An 18,494-nucleotide genomic window follows, 5' to 3' on the forward strand; every position below is an offset into this window, starting at 1 on the left:
TTAGTGGCATAAATGTCAACTTCACAATGCACATGGAGTTGACACTGCCCAAATCCAATCTGATAGACACAGTGAGGCAGGTATTACATTGCTTCCATCATTATTGCTGTTCTTCTAGAGGAAGGGGAAAACTATGCTGGGTAAGACGTCTACCTCTGCATCACTGAAGGCATGACAGAGTCACCTTCAACTCTTGGGTCCTCTCATTATTAAAGATGTGGGAAACAAAAATGGCTCTGTTGATCTTGGAAGAGCAAGGTCACCCCTGGCAACAGCTGTGTGCTGTTTATTGATACGAAGTTTACTTCAGCAAAATGTGAAGAGTTACTGAAACTAAAAATAGAAGCATTTGGAGGCTCTGCACAGCAGGCCTTGCTCAGATAGCTCTGGGTCCCTCGCAGCAGGCTTGCCCATGTCAGTGCCTCCCGAGGATCCACTGGGGACTTTGCAATCCTGATGTTACATACAATAAGAAAGAGCAACCCGCTGCACTTCCTGACAGTTCCATGTTTATATCCTAAATTACAGTTTGTTTTGTAAGCAAAGTGTGGGTTCCCTGGCTGTCCCACCTTTGTGTGTCACATATAAGTGACAGAGCTGCATTTCTGTCTTTATTTTGTACTCAGGTAGCATAGAAAAATGTTATCTGCAGCTTCCACAGAAAACAGTGTTTTGTATCCATCTGTTTGCTGAACTGGCCAGGAATTTCTCAACTCAGATCTTTTCTTCCTACAGTTGATTCCTCAGATTTCCTCGCTGGCCTGGTTTACGACAGTGGTGCCCCTAGTGCTGGTGCTGGCTGTATCAGGAGTCAAGGATGCCATCGATGATTTTGTAAGATCTGTATTGCTTTGGAGTTTGCCTGTGATTCTTCAACACAATGACTAAAGCAAACCACTTAAAATAAACACAGCCAGTGGCAGGCAGTTGGAGAACTGGTCTGTGGCCAAGATGGGGTCTGAGATTAGATCTGCAAATCTATGGTTTGTTACCTAAAAAGGAGCTAGAATTTCCAAATTGCTGAGCTGCCCAGCAGCTCCGTTGACTTTCTCTGAAACTGCCTAGCATGTCTGAAAATGTGGTCACTGATAGATATGTCTGGACGCATGCACAGAAGTCTATTCTTAGGCTTCCACTTTGAAGAACTCATCCTCTGCCATCTAGCTGCAATGTAGGCAGAAAAAAACATTTGGTAGGAAGTAAGCATACAACCTGTGTGTGATTTTTAAAACTTGCACAGCTTTGGCCAGAGACAGCTCCCATCAGAGCTAATGTTCAAACTCCCATTGACTTCATGGGGTGATGTTAGAGCTGAGTTTAGCATCTGATTTTCTCTTGTTATTAAACAATTTTGATGCTCTGCGGAGACTCAGTTCAACTTTCCAAGTAGGCAGTGAGAGGTGGCAAGGTGCTCTCCCAGAAAGCAATGCCAAAACATCTGTGGCCACTTTCCGTATCAGAGCAGAGGAATGGATTTCTCTGGGTGCTTAGCTTACAAAACTGTGACGGGCAGGACCAACACCAGTTGAGCCAGGACTGTGCTAAGTGACATATAAGGCTTTACCCTCCTTCTTCCCTCCAAGAGCAAGCCCCATGTTGCCTGTTGCTCTTTGCAGCCCAGTTATGCCCTATGTTACTAGTGTAAACGTGGGCTCAACTTCGATTCAGTTGTGACTCTAATCTGCCTGACCCATTCAGCCTGCTGAGTGAAAACCTAAAATGTTAATGAACTGCCTACAGCTCTTGTGTGCTTTGTTTCCTGGAAACGCTTTTTAATGTACTGATCAAATTTTCAGAATCGACACAAAAGTGACAAACACGTCAACAACCGCCCAGTCCAGGTCCTGATCAATGGCATGTAAGTCCTTTTTCTTTTGCTGTAATTTTGACTGGGAAGAGCATTTTATTAATAATAATTTTTTTCTGTGTGCTTCTCAAGGATCACTAAACAATTTAAAATTGAATTGTCTTTCATACCATTAGTTCACCATGCAGTTCTGGACTATGTGTCTGATAATGAACCCAAGACACAGTACCTCAATCAGTACAGACATTATGGCTGTGACCTTGCACTGACAAAAAGTAAACTCTTTCTGTTCCTGGATATATATATGTTTAAATAAGTGATACTTTGAGAGTACTGTATTATTTTACTCCTTACCCTAGAAGTGACAAGCAAGGCTATCTTCCAATGTCCGTTTATGTTCATAGTATTTATTTCTGCCTTAAGCAAAACTAGGCATTATCAACAAGTTATTTTAAATTAAGAAGCAGGAATAGCTTCCTCATACATGTCATAATACTTTGAGTGTGTGTAGCACTTCTGACTTAGATGTACTCAAAACATTTCAGCTGTCTGCTTAGGACATTGTACTGCTAGCACTGTTCTTTCCTGCAGAAAAAATAGCAGAGGCTTTGGCTTTTATGGCAGACAGATGTGCTGTTTACTTGCGGCTCCATGGAGTCCAACTGTGTGTAGGACACAGCTGTAGACAGCTGTGAAGTCTCTGGTGACTTTTTTTTCTGTACTATAGATAGCAGTATGTTGTGTAAACTCCAACAGATGATCAAACAGTTAAAATTATAACTGGAAACTGAAGAATAAGAACATACTTTTTGTGCTTTCTGCTAAGTAAACCAGTTTCTTAGTTTACTGTGTATTAGTTACTGTGTCTAGGAAACATACATTGAAATAGGAATTTTCTAATATTTTGCCTTTGTTAGAAAACCGGAAACCATAGGTCCTGCCTAACTCCGACCAACACTGAAAAAGCAAGGCTGAGCTGAACTCAAGCTTGAATACCCAGTCCTGTTTTGACGTAGCTCTTGATATTTCTCACCTCTAGATTTGCTTATACAGCTATCATGACTTGGTTACATTGGCGCTTGCAGTTTAGCTGGCTGTCTGCATGCATATCCTGCTTAGTGCTTTGAAGGCCACTGCAGACATGAGCTTAGCTAGGCACGTGCACAGCCAAAGCACCTGCATTGACCTTCCTGACAGCCAGGCCCACACAGAACCAGATCTGTTGCTTTGGCCCTTAACATCACTTAGAAAAACTAACACAACTGGCAATTTTCCCAGGTGTTTGGGCAGTATTTTATGCAAAGTAGAGTTTTTTCCTGAGTCAGTATGGTCCTTTAGGGAGAAGGAAGGGAGTAGTCAGTCCAGACAGAAGGACAGTGGATGTGGACTGTGCTGCTGTTGTGGGGCTTCATCTCAGCCCTGCACAGGTCACCCCAACCACTGTTACCACTTCTTTGTATTGTGGTGGTCCCTTAGCTTAGTATGGATCACACCACATCATGGCAGACCCTGGTCCATCTTATCAACAGCCCAAGTCCTGATGGCACCTACAGTCTGACTTCAGGAGCAGAGCTAAGTATACTACTTTCCCAAGTGGTGTTTGCTTTATGTGCCTACTTACTAGGAGTTTTCTTGCAGGTTAAAGGATGAAAAATGGATGAATGTCCAAGTGGGGGATATAATAAAACTAGAAAACAACAACTTTGTGACGGTGAGTACGGTTTCTCTCCACCCTGATCACAGTTAGTGTCTGTAATTACTCTTACCACTCACAAGCAAATGAGGCAGTAGTGATGATAACTGCCTCAGAGACATGCATTGTGGTGCCATGCCCTCTGACCGTGTGAACTCATGCAAAGTCTGTCTGTCTGTGCTCAGGCCGATCTACTGTTACTGTCAAGCAGCGAGCCACACAGCCTGACATACATCGAGACAGCTGAACTGGATGGGTAAGTGAGCCTGGCCCTTGGGTGCAATCACTTCTGCCAGTGCAAGGCCAAATCTTCTCTGGTGACCCTGGGTGCTGCAACTTTACCTGCATTAGGTTTTGTAGCAAATTTCCTAATACATAGAATAAACTTTAGGTAGGTATCCTGAAAATAACGTCTTCTGGTGGATAGTTTTGCCTCTTTCAGTGTGCTGTGGTTCAACCCCAGCCAGCAACTAAGCACCACAAAGCTGCTCACTCACCCCGGGCTCCCCCGGTGGGATGGGGGAGAGAATTGGAAGAGTAAAACTGAAAGAAAACCTCCTGGGTTGGGATAAAGACAGTTTAATCAGTAAAGCAAAAGCTGCATGCACAAGAAAAGCAACACAAGGAATTAATTCACTCCTTCCCATCCGCAGGCAGCTGTTCAGCCATCTCCAGGAAAGCAGGGCTCCATCATGCGTAACGGTTACTTGGGAAGACAAATGCCATCACTCTGAACATCCCCCCCACCCCTTTCTTCTTCTTCGCCCAGCTTTATACACTGAGCATGACATCATATGGTGTGGAATATCCCTTTGGTCAGTTGGGGTCAGCTGTCCCAGCTGTGTCCCCTCCCAGCTTCTTGTGCACCCCCAGCCTGCTCGCTGGTGGGGTGGGGTGAGGAGCAGAAAAGGCCTTGGCTCTATGTGAGCACTGCTCAGCAGTAACTAAAACATCCCTGTGTTATCAACACTGTTTCCAGCACAAATCCAAAACATAGCCCCATACTAGTTTCTATGAAGAAAATTAACTTTATCCCAGACAAAACCAGCAAGTGCCCCCTCTCCATCCCACTGAAATTGCTGGTTAGAAATAAGCTAAAAGTAAATACATATATTTCCTTCTCCCACGTCTCACGTGAGGGAGGGGACTTTCCCTTTTTTTTTTTTAGTGACAGTTCTTCTAACACCACAATTTAGTTTGAAATGTGTTCTTGCAATATTCCAGGTCACTGACAGAAGCTTTCTGTTTCTCATGTGTCCCTTAGTCTTTTCTCTTAGCCATATTATCTGGGTGAGATAATCACAGTTAATAACTCCAGTAATCTCCTTTGGACTGCTATACCATAATATTAATGCATGCACACTGCAAAGGCTTCCAAACACTGCTCAGTCCAGGGCACAACTGACCAGAACTCATAGGGTTGCAACTAATTTGTATTAATTGGAATAAACTGGATCTGACCTCATCTTTATGACCCAATTTGCATTACCTTTTTTGCATTGCCTGGAGCTAGCATCAGCTTGAAGGACTAAGCAAAACCAGAGATATCAAGAAATCATGTGTCTCCCAATACCATACAGACAGCCCTCTGGACTTTCCGCATCTGTTTTCTGCCGAAAATGAGCTTGTAGTTCCTGTACATGCAAGTGCCAGGAGGCCCTGAACAAATGCAGTGTGTCTTTGACATTGCCTTTTGAACTCCCCAGCTATCTATTCCCAGGGCTGGAGTACTCTTCAGGACCAGAATACCATGGGAGAAGATCCAGAGCTCTCCTATATGCTCAGATAGGTTCGGTGTGGTAAGAAAGGCAGGACAGAGAGTGAGCTGCTCAGGGAGCCGAGATGCCTGGTCTTTCACTTTGTAGTGAAAATGAGAAGACAGAGCCACCTCACTCTCTTTGGTACCATGGTACCATGTCCAGAATTCCTCTGGCTTGCCTGTCTTTGCAACTGAAAGAGACAATTACACCCTTTGGCCAAGTAAAAAAGGCCAATGATGGCATGGTCCATCAGATGTCTAAAGCAGAAGACTGTCCTCAAGAACAGAAGTGACTTTCAGGGAGAGCTTTCAGTTCACATAGGACTTTCAGTTCATGTTTTTGTCTCATGTTATTTGTTATAGTGAAACAAACCTGAAGGTGAAGCAGGCACTGACAGTCACTGCAGAGCTTGGAGAAGATCTTCAGAAACTGACAGAGTTCAATGGTGAGTCTACATGGAAAATGCACTTCCCAGAGGATTTGCGCAAACACCAGAGTCTAGAGAGTACCTGGAAGTCTTGCTTCCAGGCTGTCCCTTGCTCCCTGCCAGGATTCTTCTGAATGCAGCAGCAGGAATACAGAATGGTCGTGTTGCAGTCTGTACAACAGATATAAACAGCATAGACAGAGATCCCTCTTCACTTGCAGGTCTTGGTGCCATGCGTGACTATAACCTAAAACTGCATTGGTGGGAATTCTCCTTCTGGCTGCACACTTTTCTTTAGCATCTGTCTGTACACATTGAGACTACCCACCTCAAACTTCAATACAAGAATCTGTGTAATTGCACAGTGGAAACTGTTTTCCCAAAACTGCATTGTTAGTTCTGATCTCAAAATATTTTCACACTGCACTTCTACACTGATGCAGCAATGTTGATACATCGATTACATTTAGCTTCTGAGCAGCGGCACTTTCCAGACATGGTGCAGACTAACTGTGCACACAGGACAGGTGGCTACTTCCCAGCCTGAAGTCTTGCCCTGCCAGCATTTCTCTCCTCTCTCGATGCCACAATAAAGACTGCATTTTACGATATTTAAAGACAAGCAGCGCAGATGTGGTTAACGCACACTGTGTGCTTTCTTAGCACTGTTTTGTATATAAAATATAGAATAGAATAGAAGCAGAATACACTATTTCAGCTGGAAGGGACCTGCAATGATCATCTAATCCAACTGCCTGACCAATTCAGGGCTGACCAAAAGTTAAAGCATGTTGTTAAGGGCATTGTACAAATGCCTCTTAAACACTGACAGGCTTGGGGCATCAACGACCTCTCTAGGAAGCCTACTCCAGTGTTTGACCACCCTCTTGGTAAAGAAATGCTTCCTAATGTCCAGTCTAAACCTCCCCTGGTGCAGCTTTGAACCATTCCCACACATCCCATCACTGGATACCAGGGAATATATAGCAGCACATACACAGAAAGGAGCCAGACCGGTCAAAACCAGAATACTCCATGCTCATACGTCATCTGTCTGCAGAAAGAGGATGGGTGAATAGACCAAGTGGTGTTAGTCACGCTCCGCAGTGCTCTGCTAGCTTAGGTACGAGGGCAGGATTACGAGAAGAGTCTGTGTGGAAAGGGGTGGAGTGAGTGCTGCTGTCCTTGGAAAGTCTCAAGGACTGCAGGCTCTCAGAAAACGTTTTTAGATGAAGAGGAAAAACAATTTTTAAAAAATTCTCTTTGAAATAACTAGATGATTCCAGGACAAATGGTGGGGACATGGCAGAGAGTTAGCATAGCTCAGACTGTCTCTGGTAAAGTCATCCAAAGGCATGGCCTTTTCTTTTGCTTTCTACATTGAGGTTTTATGAAATAATGTGTGTGGTCTCAGCTGAGTGTCAGCTCAGTACATCAGGATTTCTCTGAAGTGATGGCTGAGGTTCTGAGTAGTTCAGGTCTTGAGAAACATGTTTTTACAGGTGCAGTTAGATGCTTTATGTTAATAGTCAGTGGCATGCTTTAATTATTTTCCTGAAGAGGCTGCAGTGTGTATCAATTTGTAAGCAAAATCTTCATCTTAAACAATTTTTCAAGCATTTCCTGTGTAATGCTTATCTAAGGATACTGCATTCTTGAAACTGCATAATTTAAAAAATGTTTAAAAATATTTTGGAAAATTAAAACTTTTAAAATCAAATATTTATTTGTCCTTTAAATCTCTATTTTAATTATACTGTAAATAAAAGTGGCCTCTTTGCAATACTTAAAATGAATAAAATGTTTCCCAGGATAATTTATATTTGGCAGAGTACTGGGAAGAGTGCCTGGAATCAGACCCAACCTTGCATTTCCCCAGCAAACCCCTGTAGAAGTATTTAAATATTTATGTAACTCTTTATCTAATTACTTCTTAAGACAGGAAGCGGGGAAAGGGTTAGGCAGCTAATATAGGCACTCAGTGGAATGCTTAACATGAGTTATGATGTTTGTTGACATCGCAATAGTTCAGATAAGGAAGATGCTTGCAAAACTCAGAACTTTGTTTGATTTGGGGAAATGGTAGATGAGAAAGGAAACAATACCTTTGAGTTACCTACTACTTACCATATGTAGACTTGGCAGTATTTAACTCTTTCAGGTGAAATGTATTCAGGTATCATCTTGCTGTTAATGGGAAGAAGAGACAGGAGGCACGGTGCCTTGCTGAGGTATCTTCAGCTGCAGAGTTGCAGCATCAGTGCAGGTATATTGGCTGAATCTCTAGAGCAGAGTGATCAGTCCAATTTGGATGAATCTCTTCTGATCTCAAAATCAGCATAACAGCAAGCCAGATCAATCTGCTTACTGGAAAGCAGATGTGGATGTTGACATGCAAGGTGCTAACACGAGTGTTGTCCCACAGCTGGCATGAGGAGAGGCACAGGCTTCCTGGTGAGGGGTCATGCCCTGGGTGTTGTTCACCAAAGTCTCACTGTGCTGTATTTCAGGTTGCACTGCAAAGCCTCTGTTTTCTTTGTGCTTTTCAAGGGGTTGCAAGGCCTGTAGTGAGACAGGTGTGGTTACTGTAGACTTTCAGAACTGATGGAGTACGGGTCTGATTGTTCTTGGATTAACTAGATGATAAAATAGAAGATCAGCATAGTTGTTAGTATGAGCTCTGATGTCACACGTGTCACAGAATTTCACAGTTGTTTCATCTTTCAAGTCTGATGACTTATCTGCCCTAGAGTAGAGCTTCTTTTCTATTATAAGAACATCCATTCTTGATTTTAGAATTTGTAGTGGTGGAGACTACCATAATACTTAAAGTTGTACTTTTTTTTCTGTACTTCTCTGGATTTCGCTTCCAGTCTGTTGAGCTTGATGTATTTTGTCTGAGAACATCTGGAAAAGCTGTATTCTCTGCAAATGCTCATCCTTATGTAGATATTTGCAGCCTGCAATCAAAATAACTTTAATGTTCCTGCTGATTAACCGAACAGACTGAACTCTTGGATTCCCTTTCAGTAAGGTGTATTTGTATTTTCCAGTTCTTCCCAATACATCCACAGGGGTCTGCTTTGAATCTTTAGATGCCGTGTGCAAATTTTGTTTTAAATAATTTTTATACCAAAGTATCTGTGTTTACAGTTTTGTGTGAACACATTTTATTATAAGAAATAAATATAAAGTGTGGAAATAGAAACGGGCTCTCCAATCACTTACAGTGTCAGCTGCATGGCCAAAAGGTAGCAGTATCTTTTTTTCATGTGCCACTGGGACTTAAGGTATAAAACAGATGAAATTAAAAAACAGTGAACAAAGACACCTCACTTAATTACTCTCTTGCAGACTTCAGGCTATGATTTTCTCGCTTGGGCTCCTGCAGTTTTAAAGAAAACTGAATAGGAATTATACAAGGTCAGCACTTTTATCTAAAGTTATACAGTGACATCCTAGCACTATGAACTTGCTGTGGAAGGATTAAAAGTATGTTGCTGGTTCAACATTTCTTCTTAACCGAATAAAAGGCATCAAAACTTTGTTTTGGACTCTACCAGTACAAAATTGCCATGTTCAAAGAACAGGATAAATCCAAATTCATTGTGATCCATTGGATTATGACATGAGTATGGGGAAGGACCAATATCCCAAAACATCAGTAAATACAGGATGCAGGATGGGAATGATAGGATCAGGAGTGGACTGCAGCTACAGTGTGAAATATTCCCTGTCCAGGGAACAGCTGAGAATGCAGTATCGATTTACATGTTTCTGGGCCAAGAAGATTTCCACCATCTTTTTGTTTTCACCTTCCTTTTATAGGTGAAGTCAAATGTGAGGCACCAAATAACAAACTGGATAAGTTCACAGGAACTCTTACTCTTCGAGGAGAGAAGTATGCCCTGGACAATGAGAAGATGTTGCTGAGGGGCTGTACGATTAGGAACACAGAGTGGTGCTTTGGTCTTGTTATTTATGCCGGTAGGTAGAAAAAATGACATGTGAATTGCAGAGCACAGCAGCACCAGCATGGAAGCACAAAGGAACCGAGAATTTTCCTCTTTGGAAAACACATTTCTACCACATACAAGAACAAAAGCAGAACAATACATGAGATCCCTTGGCTTAACTCTAGGCTGGAAATGATGCATATCACAGGGGATTTTAAACTGAGATTTTTTATAAGAGGAAACTGCTACATTACAACATCCAATTCCACCTTGATTAAGTGCTTTAGTAAGCAGAAGTAGTCTTTTATTTCAGAAATGCATGCAGCAAAGTACACGAGAGAAGTCTTGATCAATCAATAAGAAAGAATATAAGAATTAAATCTCTTTAAGAATTCAAGCTGAATTAAACCTGCCTTTACTGGCCCACACTGGGCCAATCATAGTCTTTCTCTTACCAGGCTTGTTCAACATTTTTCACTCTTAATTGTATTTGATTAAAAATTCTACATAATTTCTATGTGATTTTAATCCAAATTGGAATATCAGGGGCATCAATAATATTAATGTAGACCATTAGACCTACGCTTTTTAGGAGCATAGACCTTCTATTGTTTCCACACTGCTGTAGACATGTGAGATGATGTATAACATGTCACTAATAACAGAGCAGTATCAGGTATTCTGTGAAAAGTAATTAAACCTGAAAGGGAGGATTGACTGTTGAAAGAAGAGAGCAGGATCAAAATCCAGAAATAATGGCTTTATATGACTCTCTCCATATAATCTAAGGCAAGTGACTTAACCTTTTTCTGCTTAGGTTTCCCACCAGCACTGTAAACTGTATATACCTGCCTTCAAGAAAGCTGTGATGGGTATTTATGCTGTAAAGCACAGTGGGGCCTCAGAGGGAATCAGCTTTAGAACAGATAAGTTTATTACTAAAATTCACGAGTGTGTTTCATCTCCAGGGCCAGACACCAAACTAATGCAGAACAGTGGAAAAACAACTTTTAAACGGACGAGCATTGATCGGCTCATGAATGTCCTTGTGTTGGTGGTAAGTCTGATTAATGTGTCTTCCTTTCTTCTGATGTATTCATCATTTCCAGATGCTCCACCTCTTTGTCCACACAAATGAGGGGGTATCAGAAGTGACTAATGATAACAAGAAAAATTGTGTAATAATTTATTAGAAGCCTGAGTTCTGCAGCACCTCTGCCAGCCTATCTTGCAAACCAAGGCCATTACATTTACAGCATTAAGGACCTTTCTTCTGAGCTTTTCATTTGCTCTGCTCTCCCTTGCTCTGCATTTTTTTGTGAGAATCACTTTGAAGCCTGCAAATGCCTTTTTTCCCTAGTAATTTTGTCATTTTCTATTTAAATAAATGTTAGCAGTTGTCCCTCTTCTTCTTGATTTCTTGGCATTTCTGGTGATATCTGCATAGGACTTGGTAATTGAGTTTGTTAACTTACATGATGCCAGCTTCTGACTTAACACATTAGGGTAAAATGTCGGACATAGTCTCATTAATACTCGGAAACTGGTAGTTTTAGCAGCTGGGAAATTTGAGAACACTAATCTTACAGAGCAGACACTCTCCTCAAATTAGAAGACATGATTTGAGGCTTAAGCTTGGCAGTGGTTTTAACAAAAGGCAAACACTTCCAGGCAGAGGTAGTGATTCTATTACAGAGACTCTCCCAAGATTTTACTGCTTGAGTTCAAAGCCACTCAGAAGGGACTATTTTGGTTGCTACTGCCAGTCTGCAGAGACATACACTCTAACACTGTTTTACTCAATGTTGCTTGAAGAAAGGCTCTTTAGTTTCAGGCTTTTATTTTCCTTTGGATGCCAAGTGTTCCATGCTTTTTCATGCATGCTGCACCACCTTCAGTTTATGACACTGGGAAGGGCTGGCCCCTCTTGTGGTCACCAATTCCCAGCAGTGCCCACTGTTCCCTCTTCTTCCCCCCTGCCCTTGCTCTCCAGCACAACCTGCAAGCCAGGATGGGGTCAGGATCCATCCCCAGGCACTGGAGCCAGCCCTGGAGAAGGCGTCCAACAGCAACCTGCCCATCACAGCAAGGCTGCCCTGAGCTCTCGCTGCCCTGCATGACTTCATGCCTCCTCGGCACTGGGGCTTACAGCACAAACATCTCCAAGACTGCCCCACTCTCCAACCTTGCCACTTCATCCCAGCCCCTGTCCTCCTGCTTTTTTTAACTCAGGATCCCAAAAGCTCTTTAGTTCATCCCAGGGATGGGAGATGTTAAAGAGCATGTTGTGCTTCTGTAAGACTGAAATAGTACCAAAGCAGCAGCAGCTAGGCTGACTCCCAGAGCTGTGAAGCAGTGTTCTGAACATCTGTATGTGTGTATTTGCTGTAAGGCAGTGCCACAGCACAGAGAGCCACTCCCAGGGTTATCTTCAAGCCCTCTTGAGTCCTTGCTTCATGTACAGTAAGGACATGCTCTTGACTTTAGTAACCTTACACCAATCTCTGCCAAGTAAAAATCTTGATTACTATCAGCAGCTTGGTTTCCTCAGTGTTTTCTTCCCTCACACTTAAGGGGACAGCAAATTCAAGCAAGGTTTGGGCCTCTTACATTCAAAATTTTGCAAGCATTTGAAAAACTTCCCATTTTCTTAGGTGATCTGCTATGCTATAGCTGGAAAGGATGAGAGGCTGTGAGGGATCCACAGGGCACAGAGATGGAGCAGAAAAAACCTGAATACGGAACTCAAGAATTTAGCGTTCAATTAAGATTTGCCAAATCTCCTTTCACAAGTCAAGGGTCCCACCCAGAGATTTCAGTCTGTTTGGCCTCTCTTCATGAACGCAAACAAGATGAATTTACCTCCTGGCTCCGTTTTAAAAAGCTGAGCAAGTTGCAGTTGATTGCATCAGCCTCTGCCTCAGTTCTTGGGCACTGATGGAGCCAAGGGAGTGTTTTTCTCCTCCACACATTTTTAAGGCACCTAACATTTTGGTGTCTAAGTAAAGCTCTGTCCTACCCTAAGCACCAGGCTCTTTGCATACCCAAGGGAATGTGGCATCAGGTCCTTCCAGCTCACCGGGTGGTCGAAGGTTACAAAGCGTGGTCGTAAAAAGAGGCAGTATATTGCTCTCTTGGGTTTGGAAATACAAAGCAGCCACAACTTGCTATAAATAGTTCATTTTAAGTGTAATGAAACTTGTTCCATGTTAACACTGGCAAAGCTATTTCATGTTTAATTGTCCATAAAACTGCCAGGCACAAAGCAGTGTTTAAGCAGGGCTTGCCATTGGAGTCCTGGTTATATGTTGCACTGGTCTGTCCCAACACGGGTTAATCAGGAGTGAACCTTTCCAGATGGCAACCATCGCTGTTTTTTCACATTTGGGAGTATTTCTCAGGGATCTGAGAGAGAAGTGAATGTTCCTGTGCTGGGGATGCACCCACCAGCTCCAGGAATGCTTCTTCCTCCAAAACTTGCTTTTTAGCAGTTTGGGGTAAGCATGTTTTCAGAGAAATAAGGCTGTCACCTTCATCTCTTAAACAACTTATTGCTTCAAATCCTGGAGCAGAACTCAAACTGCCAATAAAGAAGCCAAGACAGTTTGAATTCACAGTCCAACAGGAAATGTTTGTCAAAAGTCACTTCCTCTTTACAAAAGTCCTACTCAGTCCTGCAGAAGATCTCTCGCAGGCAGTGCATGGGCAGGACCCAGAGAGGGAGGATATTCATGCTGGGAAGCATCGTGATCATGCACAAGCCTACTATCAGGGTTTTTTCACATCCTTCTCTTGCAGCGCTGTGGTTACAATTATAAGACCCTGCACACAGTTGTTTCTCTGCACAGAAATTAATCTCTGGGGCCGCTGTTAATGGCTTGGCCTTTTGCATTTGTCTCATAGCAAACAGCATGTTAGTGAGCTTTGTGTAAGCATAAGTATTGCACACAAGTTGAGCTGTTAGGGACAAGACCATTGATATGCAAAATGCACATAAAGCAAAATGTACATAAAGCAAGTGTAGTCATAGACAAGAGCTGCTGTGATATGGGAAAGTTCAGCTTCTGTCTTGCCCTGTGTGTGTTTCTGTTGCTGAATCATACATTGGATTTCCTACATGGATTGTGATATTCTACAAACTGACAATTTTTAACCTGTGGGGCAGCGAGGAATCATTCAGGGTACAGCAGCAAGATAGAAGAGCCAGCTGGCTCTTTGAATTGATTTATTTTACAACAGGCAAGGTCTGCAGAGAGAAGTAATATCTTTACTTGACCAACAGAAATATCTATAAAAATAGACAGGCTTGTCTATTTTTTCCATCTATGTCTGTTGGTTTAGTAAAGGACATTACCTGTCCCTGGGTTGTGCCTCTCATATATCCTTAAGTCCTGATGATTACATTAGCACCAATTGAAGTCTTTTTTTACTGCTGGTCAGAGACGTTTAAAAACACTGCACCACATTCCCTACAAGCAAGCACTATTGTCTCCATTTCACAAGTGGACTAATTTATTGGGCCTCCCACAATTAAATAGAAAAGCTACTACTGATGTGGGAAATAAATGTGTGCCCTGAAACTCAGCCCAACACCTTTACTTACTGCGGTCCCCTTTTAGCAGCTTCTTGGTACTAAAATTAAAGTTGGACGTATGTGAACTTTTCATTAAGTGATTCAAATCACTCCACAAAAGTATCCTTCCTCCTCTTATAGATTACCTCAGGAATACAACTATCAGCTTTACCAGCCATGTTTCTATGTTTGTACCTCAATTATTGTTTTTTAAAAAGGTTGATTACTGTTACAATGTGATTGTTACTGGGTGGCTTTATGCATAATGGCCCAGCTTACTGATATTTCCTCCTTAATGACCATACTTGCAAGAGATTATTTTTAATTGCTCCATTGTGCAGCCTGATGATTCCGTATCTTCGCATTTTTATGAGAGTGTTGGTTGTTTTAAGTCAAATATTTGGAGAAGTCCATATCAACACAACTGGTTTTATTACCATTTGTCCAAGAATGATGTCAAGCTAACTTCAGTTTATCTTTCCCTTGATCACCATTTCTACCTTTCAAATATTGGAATTGTATTAGCAGATTTTCAGTATGGTGGAGCTTCCCAGTTTTCAAAGCATTGTTAAAAATTAACCTTACTGGCTAAGAGAATTTCTCAGCTAGTTCCTCTAAGCTTTCATCTTTAAATTACCTGGACACACTGGATTGAAAATGTTTATTATTAGCAGATAGAACCACATAGTGTTGTTCCTTGTCACAGAAGGTAATCTGTCTTTTCCATCTGCCACATCATATGGGATAGATACTTCCTTCTCCTTCCTTACTCCTTCATTCTTGGAGGACTGTCTGTTGAACATGTCTGCTTTTTCCACGCCTGTTCATGAGTTTACTGTTTTCTTTTCTTGATATTTTATATGACTATTAGGTATTCATAGTTCTACAGTTCTTTGCAGTTTATATTAATTTCTGTTAACTTCCCTTCTTCCCCTTCTTTTTGTATTCTTTTCCAAATAATTGTATTGCTATGTTCTTTTCTTCTTTTAATCAAAAATGGTTTATGACCTATGTAATGTTTTTGAGTCTATTAAATGGTGCTCCAGAGCAAGTCCCAGTTTTCACTAAGGTGTCCCACTTTGAAATTCTCTTCCCAGTTACTCTTCCCCTGGTTGCTTTAGCATTCAGGAAATAGGCTTCTCTGAAGTCCAAGGATACACATCACTGGTTAGTGTTGCTTTTTGTTTGCTCAAAGGAAATGTAGTCAGATTGTGGTAGCAGGTACCAAGGCAACCATTAGTTCTGAGTCAGTGATTAACTCTCCTTTAACCATCAGAATGATATCCAGTGCTGAATTCCAACCTGCACAGTGCTGGATTTTCTGTGTTACAAATTAGCTTTAGTAGTTTTTGAGAAATGGTAAGGAAAACTATGATACATCCAGCAAACGGCCATGTAAAGTCCTCCAGGCAGTTTCTATTCCCATGTATGCAGCCAGATGTTTGAGGACTCGCAGCTCAACTCACCTCTAACAAGATTTGATGCAGCCAGCTGCCCATGAGCACCCTGGTTTAGGTGTCTGCTTGGGATTTAAATCCCCAGCTGTTTGAGGTCTTACGATTCCAAATTGCCAGACTCTGCGCTCTGTAATTTTGTCCTTGAAGTAGAAGTGTCATAACCTTGCTGGTTTTCCTCCTTCACCCCTAGGAACATTTTCCTGTGGTTCAGGCTGTCCAACCCAATCTCATTAGGGTCTTCTGATTAACCTGCACATAATAAATTCCTTGTTTCTAAAATGCAATATTTTGGGGTTTTTTTGCAGATCTTTGCATTTTTAGCACTGATGTGTCTTATCCTAGCCATTGGCAATGGCATCTGGGAGTATGATAAGGGCTACTACTTCCAGGTCTATCTGCCCTGGGCAGAAGGCGTCAACTCTGCCTCCTACTCCGGCTTCCTCATGTTCTGGTCATACGTGATCATTCTAAACACAGTGGTGCCAATTTCACTCTACGTCAGGTACGTGCCAGAACCTCTTTTCATGTTTCATCTTAGGAGAGGTTTAACTTTTGCCTTAGACAGGGGCAGCATTTTCCTTAGATATAAATGCAACCCCTTTGTGGACGATCACACACAACCACAGCAATGCTTTTCTTATTTCTGCTGCCTTCAGAGGTCTTTGTCAGGCTTGGAGTGGGGCCAGCACTGAGCCCCGGAAGAGGAGAGGATGATTTTGCAGTCAAAGGGGAGGTGTAAGTGTAGGATGCTATTGGAGTAAGGCTGGAAGCCTGCTACGGTTAGCATCTTGCTTGCTCCCACTTGCACTGCCCATCAAACAAAGTGAATGGCATGTTCTTTGAGGTGGCTGTAGGAATCATGTGAGGAGTAGATTGCCAGGTAAGTAGGTGTAATCAAGTTGAGGATCCATAGTACTTGGTGATATATCAGCAGAGTGAATGTCGCCAGTTCCCAGAGAATGTAGTGCTATGTTATTTACTGCAGATAGACAAGCAGGGCTAAAGAGTAGGCAATGTGTCCCTGGCGCTCTCAAAACCCTGCAGTTGGAGTGCAGACTGAGCAAGTCTGTATAGTTTATCATTGCACCTAACTCTTCAGACAGTTTTGCTACTGAGACTCTCTTTTGTGTTGGTAAATATAAAGAATTAATCCTGTTCCTGTCCAGTATGTCACACCAGCAACAAAATGGAAATTCATGTCATTTGTGAGCTGATACGGCTCCTTGGTTGTACTGAGTTACACAATGACTCGCCTGTTGTGGAGCTCTGGGTTGTATGAGCCGTGGCTGTGTTCATCCCCCTGCACTGGGCTCAGCCCAGACCAGAGCCCTGCTCTAAACCATCCCCATCTGAGCACCACTCCCAAAACTGCACCAACTGAAACCCAGTTGCTTTTCAGTCTCAAAACTTCTGAAACTTTTCAAATACATTTATAAGATGTTGTTTTATAAATAAAGAAAAGGAATTTGCTATAAACCTAACACATCATTTCAGCAGGACTTGCTTCAGTATTACTTAATACAGACCATTTAAGGACAACCTGATGAGTATACTCTGTCATTACCTTCAACGTTGTCGTCTAATTGCAATTGCTAATGGTGGTGCTCAAGATAAAGATCTTGTCCCTTAAACTAATGAATATTCCATCACCTTTTCTTTCTGTTTCACCAGTGTGGAGATTATACGCTTGGGTAACAGTTTCTACATTGACTGGGACCGTAAAATGTATTATCCGCTGAATGACACACCGGCTCAGGCCCGTACTACTACACTCAATGAAGAGCTGGGGCAGATCAAGTATATCTTCTCAGACAAAACAGGAACTCTCACTCAGAACATCATGTGTTTCAACAAATGTTCCATCAATGGCAAATCCTACGGTATGTTATCTATCTGTCTTATTCTCTGAGTTTTATTCCATTGTATGCCTCTTGGTCCACAGAGATTAAACATGATTATCAGAAAAGAGTACCTTGTAAGAAGCTGCAGTGATCAAGTGCAGGGCTGTTCATCAGGGATGCCTGGACAGCCCTGATTATAACATTTGCATATCTTAATATCATTTTCCTGTCCCTTGTTTCCCCTTTTTGCCACCCTTTTACCTCTGTTTTTCTGCCCCAGTATCATCCCAACTAAAGAACCTGCACCTTATTACTTTTTCCTCATGGGTCACAGTTTTACTACATCTGTACTCAAATTTTCTGATATCACTACCTAGGTGATCTCAGCTTTTTATGGTATTATTGACATGGTTACCCAGGTATTGCTAACCCTGCAAAACATAACACATAATTCACATAACTAACTCTCTCTTAACTACTTGTGAAATCATCCATCCCTCATGGGGTTATCTGCAAATTTCGTCAACTTCTCACACTGTTATCTCTCACATTCAGCAATTTCTCATGTCATGAGTAACCATTTTCCACATCCTGTTCAGGTAGCTGAGCCTTCGGTTGGCACCTAGTCAATGGCTTGGTCATTTGTCTTCAACCCTGACATACTTCACCTACCAGAAGGGAAAAGAGTTTATAGGGAATTGGAAAAAATGGGAAACAAAAGTTGTTAATTCTGTCAGATCCTAACAGTCATTGACTTAAAAGTCTTGTTCATTGTATGGCCCCTGGCAGTTTTCTTCATACTGCTCAAGAGGTGCTAACAATTCACAAACTGACTAATTGATTAGCATCATTAGATTCCCCCAGAGAAATTGTGTCACCGCTTATTCATAGATTGATGCTTGTTTTGCCTGTGTCAGACCTGCTGATGGACTAGTGTGCCAGAAAGCTTGTCTTTTTTTCTCAGTGCTATCAGCTGGCCT

The 18,494-nt window shown here is 42.0% G+C and overlaps 1 protein-coding gene across 1 annotated transcript in view; it reads left to right on the forward strand.

The window, feature by feature from the left end:
* The window catches only part of LOC104028303 (phospholipid-transporting ATPase ID), a 69,101-nt gene that overhangs the window by 25,349 nt on the left and 25,258 nt on the right, over positions 1–18,494 (forward strand). Inside the window, exons 4-12 of the mRNA XM_075726354.1 lie at positions 736–834; positions 1,797–1,858; positions 3,446–3,518; positions 3,686–3,756; positions 5,623–5,705; positions 9,516–9,674; positions 10,612–10,700; positions 15,979–16,175; positions 17,345–17,553. Coding sequence (XP_075582469.1) covers positions 736–834; positions 1,797–1,858; positions 3,446–3,518; positions 3,686–3,756; positions 5,623–5,705; positions 9,516–9,674; positions 10,612–10,700; positions 15,979–16,175; positions 17,345–17,553 — 1,042 coding nt within the window. The remainder of the gene's footprint in view (positions 1–735; positions 835–1,796; positions 1,859–3,445; positions 3,519–3,685; positions 3,757–5,622; positions 5,706–9,515; positions 9,675–10,611; positions 10,701–15,978; positions 16,176–17,344; positions 17,554–18,494) is intronic.

Source organism: Pelecanus crispus, chromosome Z (assembly GCF_030463565.1).
Source record: "Pelecanus crispus isolate bPelCri1 chromosome Z, bPelCri1.pri, whole genome shotgun sequence".
NCBI lineage: Eukaryota > Metazoa > Chordata > Aves > Pelecaniformes > Pelecanidae > Pelecanus > Pelecanus crispus.